This window comes from Salminus brasiliensis, chromosome 12 (assembly GCF_030463535.1).
Source record: "Salminus brasiliensis chromosome 12, fSalBra1.hap2, whole genome shotgun sequence".
Lineage (NCBI taxonomy): Eukaryota > Metazoa > Chordata > Actinopteri > Characiformes > Bryconidae > Salminus > Salminus brasiliensis.
The window spans coordinates 25,991,278-26,004,940 of NC_132889.1; the positions used below are offsets into that span (position 1 = coordinate 25,991,278).

The 13,663-nt window shown below is 42.3% G+C and overlaps 1 protein-coding gene across 6 annotated transcripts in view; it reads left to right on the plus strand.

The window, feature by feature from the left end:
- Positions 1 to 13,663, plus strand: part of baiap2a (BAR/IMD domain containing adaptor protein 2a) — a 110,836-nt gene that overhangs the window by 86,799 nt on the left and 10,374 nt on the right. For 5 of the 6 annotated variants that reach the window (XM_072694313.1, XM_072694315.1, XM_072694314.1 and 2 more), the window contains exons 8-13: positions 3,491 to 3,736; positions 7,072 to 7,282; positions 8,415 to 8,616; positions 10,224 to 10,292; positions 11,388 to 11,541; positions 13,425 to 13,462. In XM_072694313.1, the coding sequence (XP_072550414.1) occupies positions 3,491 to 3,736; positions 7,072 to 7,282; positions 8,415 to 8,616; positions 10,224 to 10,292; positions 11,388 to 11,541; positions 13,425 to 13,462 (920 nt within the window). The remainder of the gene's footprint in view (positions 1 to 3,490; positions 3,737 to 7,071; positions 7,283 to 8,414; positions 8,617 to 10,223; positions 10,293 to 11,387; positions 11,542 to 13,424; positions 13,463 to 13,663) is intronic. The other variant, XM_072694318.1, reaches the window with a different exon arrangement.

The following is a 13,663-nucleotide window of genomic DNA, read 5'->3' on the forward strand; positions in this document are numbered from 1 at the left end:
CCAATACCGTTAACAAACCCTCCAGTGCAACTTGAAGGCCGTTCTGCAGAATATTAGCAAGCAGTTGCCATGGCAATTCCCCGAGCTCGCTGCTGCCACTGTCTTCTCAGAGCTTCGTTCGTCTGCGCCCATCACAAAAGCAAAGGAGCATCTTTCTGGCCCTGCGTTTGTGAGCAGAGGCATGATTGAGTGATATTCATTCTTTCAGATTACCAGGAGATCTTTTTGAAATGTCCAAGTGCACAGTGACACTGTCTGAAACTGATGACAGACGTCTCAGTGCCTTGCTGCCACACTGTCTAGTCAGTGTCTTAGAAGACAGTATAGTGATATATAGGTATCTGTAGCCATATCTGGCATCCATACATGTCCAGAATACTGGAAAATTACTATATTTGGAACTGGAAAAGTACTTTTTACTTTGAACAATAATGAAACCCAATTTTGGTGGTTCATGGTTAGACCACAAATAAAGCGAAAATGGTCTGCACCATAGCTGTATCTCACAGTGGACATTACCAAATTGGGAGGGGGGGAGGGGCAGATTATGCTTAGATTATCGTTGGTCGTGTCTCAGTCTGCCTGAAAGGCTTCTTTTGCATTGTAAACTGGCCTGCAAGCAACAGATTTGTTTGTCCATTTACACAGTGATGATGACGATGATGATATATCGCCTAAGAATAGCACAGATCTGTTCCATTTAGGGGGGGTATCAGTGCACTAAAATTCACAGGTTGGTTCATGCCTTGGTTTGGACATCATAGTTCATTACAAACACAAGTCTGTGTTTGTCAGCTTGAGTCAAGCTTGGCCTGACATGGTGCTAACTTGCTTACAGCTTAAGAACCACCTGTATCCACTTTTGCTCAATATACAGATGTTTTTACAACAATAAATGAATAATTTGTTGTGTATTCAGTTCGGTTTAAGCAATAATACACTCCAGGTTTGTGCTCTGGCACTGATTTCTGCACTGGTGTACAGTACTGGTTTGCAGGCAGAGTACACCACCACTACTGGTGACTTTTTGTGCACTGTTACACCCCCAAAACAGAACAGGTCTGTGCTACGCTTAAGCAATATGGCGATATCATCATTATCATCATCACAGACTGAGATAGGGTTCTGTTATTTTACAGCCTCCTTGCATGCCTGGTTTACAATGCAAACGAAGCCTTCCAGGCAGACTCTGTTACACCCCTAGTTCCATAAGAGACCTACTGCTGCTGCTGCGTATTACCCTCTCATTCCATCATCGAACACTCAGACCGTAAGGGCCTTTATTATGATCTGCAGGTGGTGAAGCTGCATACAATCAACTGAAAAACACCTTCCTGCGAGCGTGCCTGTGTGCGTGCTTGTGTGTATACACAAGTCTCTTGCTTGCAGCTTTGCTGCAGTAAGCTGTGATACTGTGATGATGCCTGTTTTTTGTGTGCAGTCTGCTGGTTGGGAGGCTGAGAGGGGGAGAGAGAGATAGAGATGGAGATAGAGAGGGAGAGAGAGAGATATGCTCTTCATTTTCACCAACAGCCAGTCCAGTAGCAGTACAGGGGCGTGTGTGGGAAGAGTTCAGAGAGGGTGCCGCTGAAGCGCTCTCTGTTGGAGAAAGTGTGTGTGTGTGTGTGTGTGTGTGTGTGTGTGTGTGTGTGTGTGTGTGTGTGTGTGTGTGTGTGTGTGTGTGTGTAAGTGAGTGAGTGAGTCACTGTGAGAGGAGTGGGTGGATGGTACAGAGGCAGGCTCCTCACCCACACTGCAGTGTGTTGAAATAGAGGACGGAAAGGTGAGAGAAAGCTGCCCGTCGTGATTAGAGAGAGAGAGAAAGAGAGAGAGGGAGAGAGAGAACAGCTAGCGCAGGAGCAGATCTTTGGGTTATGTAACAGGAATTACACGTTTAATGGATCACTGATGAATAACAGCCTTAAGAAAGTTTGAACAATGGCTGATCAAAAAAAAAAAAAAAAAAAAAAAAAGCTCAGATCCGTGGTTATGATCAGACATTACATCACTGTTATAAAACTCAAGTCAGTCTCTCTCCTGCGCCTCCTCCCCCTCTCTCTAGTTTGCCCTCCTCTCTGGGTTCACTATATATTACACTACACACTATATGTTAGCACCCTATTTATTTATTTATTCATTTAGTTAAATTGAGAAGGGATAAACAAAATCTCCATCCAAAGTCCATCCACAAAGTGAAAAATCCTTCAGTCCGTGTGTCTTTAGGAAGCTGTGTGTTTTTTTGAGGTATAGTTTGGATCATCATCCTGTTGTGGAACCCATTGTCAATTTAGCTCCAGTCTTCTCGCAGATGATTTGACATTTGCATCCTCCACCCATGCACGATTACTAATGCCATTGATAGCGATACAAACCCTAAAGTACACTAAGTGGACAGAACTATTGGGACACCTCATTCATGGTTTCTTTAAAAACATGGGTATTAAAAATGAGCTTATTTATACTGTCCAGGGAAGGCTTTCTGCTATATTTTGGAGCATTGCTGTGGAGTTTTGATTGCATTCAACGACAGGAGCTTTAGTGTGGTCAGGATATTGGGTGATCACCACCCCACCTCACCATCCCTAATTTCCCAGCTCACCCAGAAAGTATTGGATGGAGAGAACACAGTTTCATGGCTCCACAGCTCAATACCGGGGGGGGTATTGCCCATAACTTGCATTAGGCAAAGACCCCCGTGAGCAAGCGACAGTGGCAAGGAAAAACTCCCTCAAGGCTGGAGGAAGAAACCTTGGGAGGAACCAAGACTCAAAAGGGGGACCCATCCTCCTCTGGTCAGAACTATTTAAACATTAATGATAAAAATTACTAAACCAGATACAACAGAAAGTTAATAGTGGTGGTATTAATAGTGGCAGACAGCCACGAGTCCATCTAGGTTTCAACACGGCCACCAAACAGGCAGCAGCGGCAGGCAAGAGAGCCGCCGGTCCGCCATGGGTGGTGGCGGGTGGGGGGGCCCGCTGGCCGGACTGGTAGGTGGCAGCTTATAGTGCCAATAAGTTCATGTTTATCTGATCTAGAGTGTCTTTTTCAATTGGACTAGAGAGGATGTATGTGCATTTGCACATCTGGGTCAGCAATGGGTGCAACTTAACCAAGGCAGCCAAAGGATTCAGCTACCCATGAACCCATGATTGATGTTTGAGTACAAGCTTTGAAGAGTCAGTGAGTTTCTAAAGCTTGGAAATTTGATTCTGTTCCAGACTGTTCCATAGGGTGCCCACACTTTTGCACAGGCCACATTGATGGTTCTTACTTTTTTTACGTTATGAATGACTGTGTATTTGGATTGGCTGGAAATATTGCATATTACTTTAGATTAGCTACAGAGTCTGTGTTTAGTATGTCTCTGTCTAATTTATTTAGCCAATGGTGCCCAAACTTCTGCATAATACTGCATATTTTATGGTGTCTAGTGCAAGCAACAGAAAAGACTGTGATGTTGAGGACATTACTCTGTGCGTTGTAGGGCAAGGACCTGCTCACCCAGAAGATTCCAGTGTGGCAGCAGGCCTGCTCCGACCCCAACAAGCTCCCAGAAAGGGCCATGCTGTTGGTCCAGCAGATGGCATCCGGCTCCAGCACCCTCCTGTCCAGTCCCCTGCACTCCTCCAAGGGCAACCTGGTCATCTCTGACCCCATCCCCGGAGCCCAGCCCTTGCCTGTGCCCCCTGAGCTGGCTGCCTTCATGGGCAGTGGCCTTGGTCACCAAGGGGTGAGTGTCACCTTCTGACTCTTATCATCGCCATTATCACAGAGAATTTTTCATTCTCCGCCCACATATTGATTCTTTGATTGCAACTGTTGCTAGGTTGGACATACTTTACAGAATTCTGGCAAAAATCTCATTACGGATCGTTCTGGCACCCTCCGAGTAACAGGTTTTACCCTCCAGGTAAAATTCCTGTGATTGAACCTGTTGTAGCTGAACCTTTTATAGCTGAACCAGTCCACGTATTTGCTGTAGCTGCGTCACAGATGAAGGAACGATCATGTTTCACAGGCAGGATCGAGGGTCCTTCATGTATTTGACGCTGTTTACCCATACTGTATAATCTGACCATGTGCGTGAGGTCACCTGACCAGTGATTTAACGATACAGTACTGTGCAAAAGTCGCTGTGAAGCTGTCAAAGCTTTACTCCAAGAAATCCAGTATTTAGTGTTTATCTAATCAGTCCTTCATTAAAGTAAACCAGGTGAGAACCGAAGAAACCCATACAGTGACTGGAGAACACAGCAAGGCAAGGTGTTCTGCTGTTTTTTCACAGGCATAGAAATACCATTTCTGTTGAGATTAAACATTTTTAAACAGATTTTTTATCGGCCTAAGACACAGTACTGTACATCGTTGCTGTCCAGCAAAAACCTTGCTGATGTTTACTTTTGGACATCAGTTGAATCTCACATTGGCTTCCATTGTAAAAATGGATTTAAGAAGGTCCTTCTCCTGTAAAGTTGCCATTTTGAAGATACAAGGTTTTTACATGATAGTGACGATATGCTTCCCTTTAACTTGGTCCTCGTCATGTCCATGTTTGTCTATCAGATATCAGAGCTAGCTAGTTGGCTTTTCATTTCCATAGTATAGGCCATAAGTCTTCGAATCCAAACCCTCCATACAGTTTCAGGTCCTGGATTTTGTAATCTAGGTGATTGGCCACCTAGCTTCATACCTCCCAGTGATTACAAAATCCAGAACTAGATACTGGCCGCTGGTCTAACCTGTAGCTGTAACCTGTGGCTTGGTGATCGTCTAGCTGTTCATGGTGAGCTGCCTATTTATTCACAGCTACTCAGTGTCTAGAATTGTCCACCACCTTCCAGATTCCCAATTTACCTTTAGCTTTAGCTTACAGCGTTCAAGCTGATGGTCCTTGCATTTTAAAGAGAATTAGTCTACTGTGTCTGCAGATTTATTCTACATATTTACATAAGCAAAGCTGACACGGGATCTCACAAAGGCGGTTTATCTCCATTGTTTGCCTCCCGCGTGTGGGGGCGGCGATGTAAATAAGACCATTAAGATGCTGAAGTCGCCACACAGTCGGATGCGCGTTTGACGCTGGGAGCGAACGCGCATTTCCATAGTGCAGTGCTAGCGTTGTTCTCGGCGAGTCGAGCCTTCAGAAACTCATTTCTGCAGACACTGCTGTTGCGGAGAGCCTCGTCTAGGAGGCACACGCTCTGCGAATTTTAATATCTGTGCTGCTTTCAGCCACAATGGCTGCACTCCTGTACCCTTAATCTGCTCTTACTCGACTGTTATTAATGCCAAAGTAATACTCTCCCATCAGAGAGTGTCCTCAGAGGTCTGCACTGGCCTGTATATTACTTTAAACCCTGCTCTTACTGTCGTAACAGTTTTGTCTTTGGTTTCAAATAGATGTAAATAGAGTTGCCAAAATGTCTGAGGCCGGCCAAGAAATTAGCTTAAACAGGCATGTATGTTTTGTCTGTGGTTCTAGTGATCACTGCTCCATACAGACACAAGGCCTCAAAAGAGTTCAGAGAGGAACATTAGAACAGCCTCCAGCAAATGCTCCTACATGACCTGAATTTTTCCTAAACAGTTCTAGTGATCACTGATCCATATAGGCAAACTGCTTAGGAAGATCCCCAAAGAGGAACACTACAACGTTCACCAGCAAATTCTTCTACCTGACATGAATCCGTATCAGTGTGATACAGGTGTTTTCCTCAGGTTCTGCTGATCACTGACTCGTATAGACACAATGCTTGGAAAGATCAACGGAAAAATACGTTAGAACATCCACCAGCAAATTCTCCTACGTGATTTGAATCTGTGTAAGACAAGTGTTCTTTTTTTTAAGGTTCTAGTGATCACTGATTTATATAGACAAACGGCTTAGAAGGTTTTCCTCAGGGTTTCGTGATAACTACCTCATTGAGACACACGGCTAAGGAATGGAAACTTCTGAGCAAATTCCCCAACATGGCATGAAACAGTGTTAAGTGTTTCTTCAGGCTAGATCCAGCTTTGCCCCTAGATACTTTTTTTTATGTGTACCCTGCCCACCGGTAGACCACCCACCAACTCCCTACAAAGAAAAACAATGTCAGCAGTAAACAGCAGTCTCCTGCCCACTGCCCACCCCACTGTAAGTGTTTGCACTCCGAACAGTGACATGCAGACTGAGCCAAAAGACAAATCTGTATATCAGGGCTGCATTTGCTAAAGACTTTGAGGACTCGTTCTCAAAACCACCTGCAAAAACTATAATATCAAGCTTCCAGGTGGGAGGCATTGATAGACAGGTGTTGTTGCTGTGATGGAATCCAAGATTGTAGGCCTCTTGCTTAAATCGCTGCTGTCCAATGAAAAAATCTCATCGGTTTTCTCCATTATTTGAACCTTGCATCTGCCCTGTGCACTGTATAAATAATATTGGCTAAATGGACCAATAGAATTTGCATTGACTTCCATTCAAAGGTAGGACATATTTGCCTTCTCTTATAAAGTCACCATTTTGGAAATACGTATTTGATTTATTGGCCAGCAGTGAAATACAGCTCTAAATTAGAATTATCATTCATTGCATTATTCACTATTAATTATTACTGTATATCTGTGCAGACAAGGCCTTTGTGAATTCATATTTCCAGTTGAATTCGACTCATGTTAAGCGCTTACTGCAAAGGGCTGGGTTTCCCTAAAAGCCTCTGAACACAAAGATCATTGTTACATGGTGGAGTGAGAATCACTTTAAACCCTCTCAAATATTTAAGATGATCTTAATGCTGTGGAGCTTTTGGGAAACTGGGCCTAGATAAGTAGCATTAAAGGGCCCATATCCTACGTTTTTCATGTTTTTAGGGTTCACTATGGTCTTAATTATTGGGCCTAATACCCAAATAGCTGCTCAGGCTCAAACGCCCCTTATCTGAACTCCTTCCACACATATATAACTATAATGAGGGTTATGATATGGACTCTTTAAATATACTTTTCTTTAGTGGGAGAGTATGCAGGTGTGCAAGTGTGTGCCCAGCTTAGAACATGACTTCACTGTGCGATCTATGGTTACAGAGGCTGATGGGGCCTGATGGCATGTCTCTGGTCAACGGGACGACAGGCTTGCAAGGGGAGGATTACTGGACGGAGGGAGGCGTGTCTCAGGGAAGACCCTCCTCCCCACAACCCCAGTCTCAGCCTCAGCCACAGAGACAAGTCAGCGACGTCTACTCCAACACCCTGCCAGTCCGCAGACCCCAGCCTGCCAAGAACAAGACCTCCGTGGGTACGAGACACTGTCGCGCCCTGCTGAATCCAGCAACCTTCAACATTTGCAGCTAAACACAGCCAGGCACACATCTGACTGAATGTTTGTAGTACATATTTGAGCTGGGCGATGCAACAACTAGAATTGCTATAAATATATTTGTGTAATTACACATTTATAGTAGTTGTTCCAGTAATTCATACAGTCAACAAATGATTCTTGTACAGTAAATAAAGGGCTGGATAAGATCGCAGATGCCCCTCCAAAAGATGTCCATATCTCACTGATAAACGACCAAATCTGAACAAATCTGTCTACCTCCGGCATCCAGTATTTAACATAGTTTATTCATAAATAAAGCATCTTCTGCTGAAAAATACGAGCGGAGGTCCTGCTCTTCAGCCCTGTTTCCTTTTATTGTGCAGTAACTTCACCACAGGATTTTTACTCCCACTAAACACAAAGCAAGAATTGAACCACATGACATTGCACACACATTCTACAAATAGTTTGCATACTACACTCATGTCTCTCTAACATCTCTTCTAACAGTGGAGCACTATATATATATATATATATATATATATATATATATATATATATATATATATTATTTTTTTTTTTTTTTTTTTTTTTTTTTTAACATACTATTTAGTGTGGTAGTCTGTGGTTTGGGACACTGCCCAGAAGAATAGATTGCACTAATTTGTGGGATTTCTCTGCACATGCTGTCTCACGCCTGCCCGCACTGGGCAACAGTGATAATGCAAAATGTCAACAAGAACTGAACACAAGTATGGTGGGGTGTAATTTGGAGTCACAGGTTAAAAGGTGGTGACCTAGAACAGTGACTGCAAATACTACTACTGGGCTTTGCTGGGCTTCTTTAGTATTCTGTAGTAAGATGTCAGAATTTGATAGACTAGTAAGTAGTGATTGGACCTAATGTCGTGTTTTTTTTTTTTTGTTTGTTTTTTTTTATAGAAATGCCATTGATGCAGTGAATCCCTTGACATTTGACTATAGCCCAGCCCTGTTATACAAGTTAACTGAAATTCCTCTGCACTATTGCTGTAAAATACCCCTGTTACGGCAGATACCCTGACTTTTAAGCTGTTTTTTCCCCCTCTCTCCTCCTCACCACCAACAGGTGAGACACGGACTCTGCCCAGGTCCAGCTCCATGGCAGCAGGGCTGGAGAAGAACGGGCGCTCGCGTGTGCAGGCCATCTTCTCTCATGCTGCTGGCGACAACAGCACACTGCTCAGCTTCACCGAGGGCGACATCATTACACTCCTGGTGCCTGAGGCCCGGGACGGCTGGCACTATGGAGAGAACGAGAAGAACAAGATGTAAGCTATGGATGCCTGAGGCCTAGGCATGAACCTCTTTGACTGCAAACTGTGATGTAAATGAGGAAGATAACGGCTAATTCTTATTCATTATGCTCCTCACTGACTTCAAGAGGTGAATTAGATGAAATGTGTTAGGCAGCTTGTAACAGTAGCTCCACAGTTGGTAACACCTCTAATCTATCTCTTAAAGAGCTAAAGATGTTAAATTTCTTGACTGTCAGCCGATCCCGGCGCGATCTTTGTGTTTATCAATGATAAAGCCCCACGACTTGGGTGAGATGTGCTGTTAAGCACCGGTAAACTAATAAAATCACTATTTTCAGTGAAGAGTTTTATATAATGAGATGTTCTAAATTCCTTCATTTTGTTGGAAGAGACTTCCTTTAAATCACTTTACTTTACTAAACGTTATAGTGTGTTTATCTTATCTAGTCTGACTGACCAACCTGACCATTTAGCTGGTGCAATAACTGATTTTACCTTTGTTTAAGCAGGGTAGTCACACTGAGATTAAAAATCTCGTATAGAAGTGAGCCCTAGCCTAGACTGAATGAGCTTTTCTATAGCATATGTAAGTTAGCCTCCTCTTCTTGGTTCTAAATTAGTTTTCCATGATGGTTGTGTTTTTAAAGTTAAAGACCGGGTGAAAGTGCACCTCCTAAAATGGATATAATGGAAAAAAAATATCATTGCTGTTGCCCAAGTAGGCTACAGCCAAACTGTATGGTTTTGGTACTGCGGACGAAAATGGTAGAAAATAGCCAAGCATTTTACTGAATAGTGGTTTAAATCATCTTCTTCAAGCATATTAGCTAACCAACTCCTACTGCTGTCCTGTGTATGGTTTATTACTGTGTCAAATTCAACAAGACTCTGAGCTAATAACCAAGCAGAAGTTGTCCTCTTTGTTGAACGTTCTGTTCCACCTTAAATGATGCAGCAATTACGTTCTGCTGTTGAAATGTACACAATGTAACTACAGCACTGTTTAAGGTGGAATGGAGTGTTAGAATTACAAGCCACGTTACAATGTAATGTCACCGCACTTATTGGCTAAAATAAAGCCTTTTTTTGTTTTGCTCACTGACATAAGGTCATAAACGAAAGCCATCTAGGGTAGCCCACATGGGACAGGAGAGTAAAACAATGCTATGAACAGTCCAAGCACAAGAACCGCAGATACTACATTAGGTTTTCACGTTCCACTGATAAGCAAACTGTTATTAGCTACCTTCTGAGAGGTTTCTTGCTGTAGCTGCTGAGAATCATGTCTGTTGATGGCACCTAGAGGATGCCAGAGGGCTCTTCGCTACAGTGAAACTATGAATCGGGCTTTAAAAGCAGATACCCAAACAGTTAAAAAAAAAAAAAAAAAAAAAGCCTGGATCTGCCCCAATCCCGAGTCACTTGATCGAATTAGGACATCCCTAATTTGCACAATTTAAATAATCTGTAGAAAACAGATTTCAGGGCACATTTGTCCTTTTTTATGTAGATCACAGAATGTCATATAGTGTCAGAAGCCAAGTCAGTTTGAGAGTGGTTAACCTGATGTGTGCTGTGCTGAAGGTAAACTTGCTGCTTTTTTTTTTTTTTCTTTCCAGGCGAGGCTGGTTCCCCTTCTCTTACACACGAGTGCTCCCGGAAAGTGACAATGACAAGCTAAGAGTGAAGTAAGTAACTTGATGTGCTCTTATGGTTGTGCAAGGACTTTTATATAAACATCAGCCCAGGTGATCTGCTTCCAGTGCAGTGATGTTCTGTAGATTTCAGGTTCTCTTTAGACTCTCTTTTGGTGACTATCCACAGCTTTTGAGAGGGCCAAGTGCTTATATAGTTTTTCTGCATGGCGAATGGGGGAAATTTCCTGCTTTGGTGTCCTACCACTTTGGGGGTGGGGGGAAGATGTGATCCTTTGAAGCAGAAGGAAAAATAGCCAGTTGTGCCGTTTACTTTGTTTAATACATTGACAATAGAGATTGTATTTTAAAATGAACCATTTTGGATTTTAAATGAATAGATTTTAAATGAATAGAAAAATACATAATTTATTGTTGTTTAAATTCTGAATGTATGCCAGAATGTATGACTGCATTTGTTTAGGTTTTTGGTGGAGGCAGTAAGGTGGATCCTTTTCTGTATCTAACCCAAGGGCCTTTTGCGTTGCAGTATCTAGAACATGTGGTTTAATGAGTTAAAGACTTTTCCCTCTTAAAGTGCAGTTGCCGACGCCTACCAAAGGTGGAGAATTCAGGCCAAGAAGGTAAAAATCCCTAGGATTTTGTTCCTACTGTCTGGGGCAGCTGTGCTCGAGAGGGTTTTTACTTTTAGGGCCCAAATTCTCCACCTCTGCCATCTATTTTATTTTATTTATTTATTTATTTATTAGTTTTGGGGTTTTTTTTGGTTCAGCTTCTGAAGAAATGCTGCTCTGCTCACTCTTAACTCTATTCCCTGCCTCAGCATCTTGATCCAGTACAATAGTTAAATATCAAGCTCTTCATGTGTAGAAGCGGAGAATAGCTGAAACTGTGCAGAGCAAGGGTTCCTCAGTAGCAACCACCAAATTCGGACCTGCGTGAAGGGCTTAAACCATGTAGAGCTGGCTTTGGGGTGACTCTCCTTTTTGCAGTGGAATAAGATTAACACCTTATCACCTCAGTTCTAAGAAACAATGCCGTGCTGACGCATTTGGGCAAAGGGCAGCAGCCTTGAGCAGAGCATGTATGGGCTTAAGTAGTTTGGGCTGACTGTGCGCTCTCCTCTAGTCTGCATCACGGAAAGAGCAGCAGCACGGGGAACCTGCTGGAGAGAGACGACACGTCTCTGCCCATGCCTGACTACGGCCTGACCGCCCGCCTGCTGGCCCAGAGCCTCACACAGAACCGCCCGCGCCCGTACAGCATGGCTGGCTTTACACAGGTACACAAAAACACATACACGGTGACATGCTAACCAACACTCATCAAAATAAAGGTGACAAAATAGGGTTTAATACAGTGATGCTATACAAGAACTGGTTTTGGTTCCATAAGGATGTCTGTGAGAATTCTTTTAAAGCCCCGTGATGATCTTTAATTATCTACACTTTTTGAGATCAATTTACTAAGAACTGACAGAGAAAAAACTGCCTTAGTTCTTTTGTTTTCTAAGTTGGGCGGGGTTAAATTTGATGTCATATCGGCCAATCAGAGTTAGCAGTCTGTTTGTTGGTCACCTACCTCGATCAAGAGAATGCCTTCCCATGCATTCAGCCTCTTTGCTAAGCTTGGAACTTAATGCAGCAATCTTTAATTCCAGTAGTTCAGGATTTCTTATCCCTGGTCCTGGAGGCCCACTGCCCTGCATATTTTAGTGCTTTTCCTGCGGTTACATCAAAAATGGGCTGATAATCAGCTAAGTAGTTGAATTAGGTGTGCTGGGAGCAGGAAAAACACAAATGGACCAGGGTTAAGAAATGCATTCGTTTATCCAGCAAACAGCGTGTAGCTAAAACACACCAACATCTGTGTTGATTATCAGAGGTTTACTTGTTTAAGCTCCCTGTGCACGTTTAACTCTGTGTGCTAGTTTATGCTCAACATACGCTCCTGAGATGCCTTTCCCTTGTCTTTTGCTAAAACAGCATGGAAATGCACCAGTTAGGCTGAAGTTATTCTCTAGCTTCTTATAGGGAATTGTCAAATCTACCTTAAATGGTGCAGAACTTTTTTTTTTTTAGCTAGATGTTTAAATCTTTTATATGAGTCAGATTCAGTTAATACATGAATTGAACTCATGAAGTGTCCCCATTTTATTAAAAAAAACAAAACAAAACACTGCTACATTCTGTGATTTGACACGCCCTCGCCCTGATTTTTAGAGCATTTACCTATGATTAAACTGCATTAATATATATTGAGTATAACATTGGTAAATGCTCATTCTGTGGCACATCTTTATATATATTATGTATATTATTTTTTATTATTATTATTTTATATATATATATATATATATATATATATATATATATATATACATATATATATATATATATATATATATATATATATATATATATATTTATATTTAAAACCAGTAGACCAGGTCTTTGAGGATCTATTCATCCAAAAGCTCTTCAGGGAGTCAAACAAGTTTCTGTAAACAGGGTGGTCACCAATTCTGCACCAGTTGGAGGTGAAACCTGCAGAGAGGTACATTCTTAAAAATAAAGGTGCTGCAAAAGGTTATTTGAGCAATGCTACAGAAGAACCACATTTGTAACAGAGGTGTGAGGGAGTAAATGAGTAAATAACTATTACTTCATGCAAAGCTTCTTATTTTTAAGAGCGTGGAGATGTACCTCTCTGCAGGTTTCACCTTCAAGCCAAAGCTAACACCCCATTTAGCTAATCAAGTAACTATATGATCTATTGGGGTTGATGATCTGTTGGGTTTAGGAGCTGTATTGTGTAGGAAAGTAGATCTTCAGGAGCAGGGTTGGTGACCACTGCTTTGTCACCTATATTTTGAGAGTGGGGTAGATTTATCTACTACATTTTCCTGTATTTCTCTGCATAGCTCTTGGTGTATCTGCTCGATGGTCTTTTCTCCTGAATTCTAAAGCTTACTGGCTCCCTCTGTTGGTGCAGCAGACTCCTGTTTCTGACTGCACTGAGCAATGCATGACTTTTTTATTTTTTATTTTTTCCTCCCCCTCTACTAACACTGCTGTGATTTAAGCCTTCTTGGTTTTGCTTACTGGCTCCTGCACACAGCCCTCCAGGGTAGCGTTGAAATATTATTTTTTTTACAACTTGCAGCCAGCGATTGAGGATTATGACAGTCATTTTGCCACAAGGTAAGACTGAATCCGGATGAACCGATACATTTGTGTGTGTTAGAGATTTAAGAGTAAAGTGTTAAATATGCAGCTAGAAGGCCTCACTGAATGTGCCTGGCTGTAATAAGTGCTTTACGTGTTAGTAAATAGTACTTAATATCTGTTGTCTTTCCCTCTCCTTAGCTCTTTTTTGCTCGTGTCACCTGTGATTAGCATTCT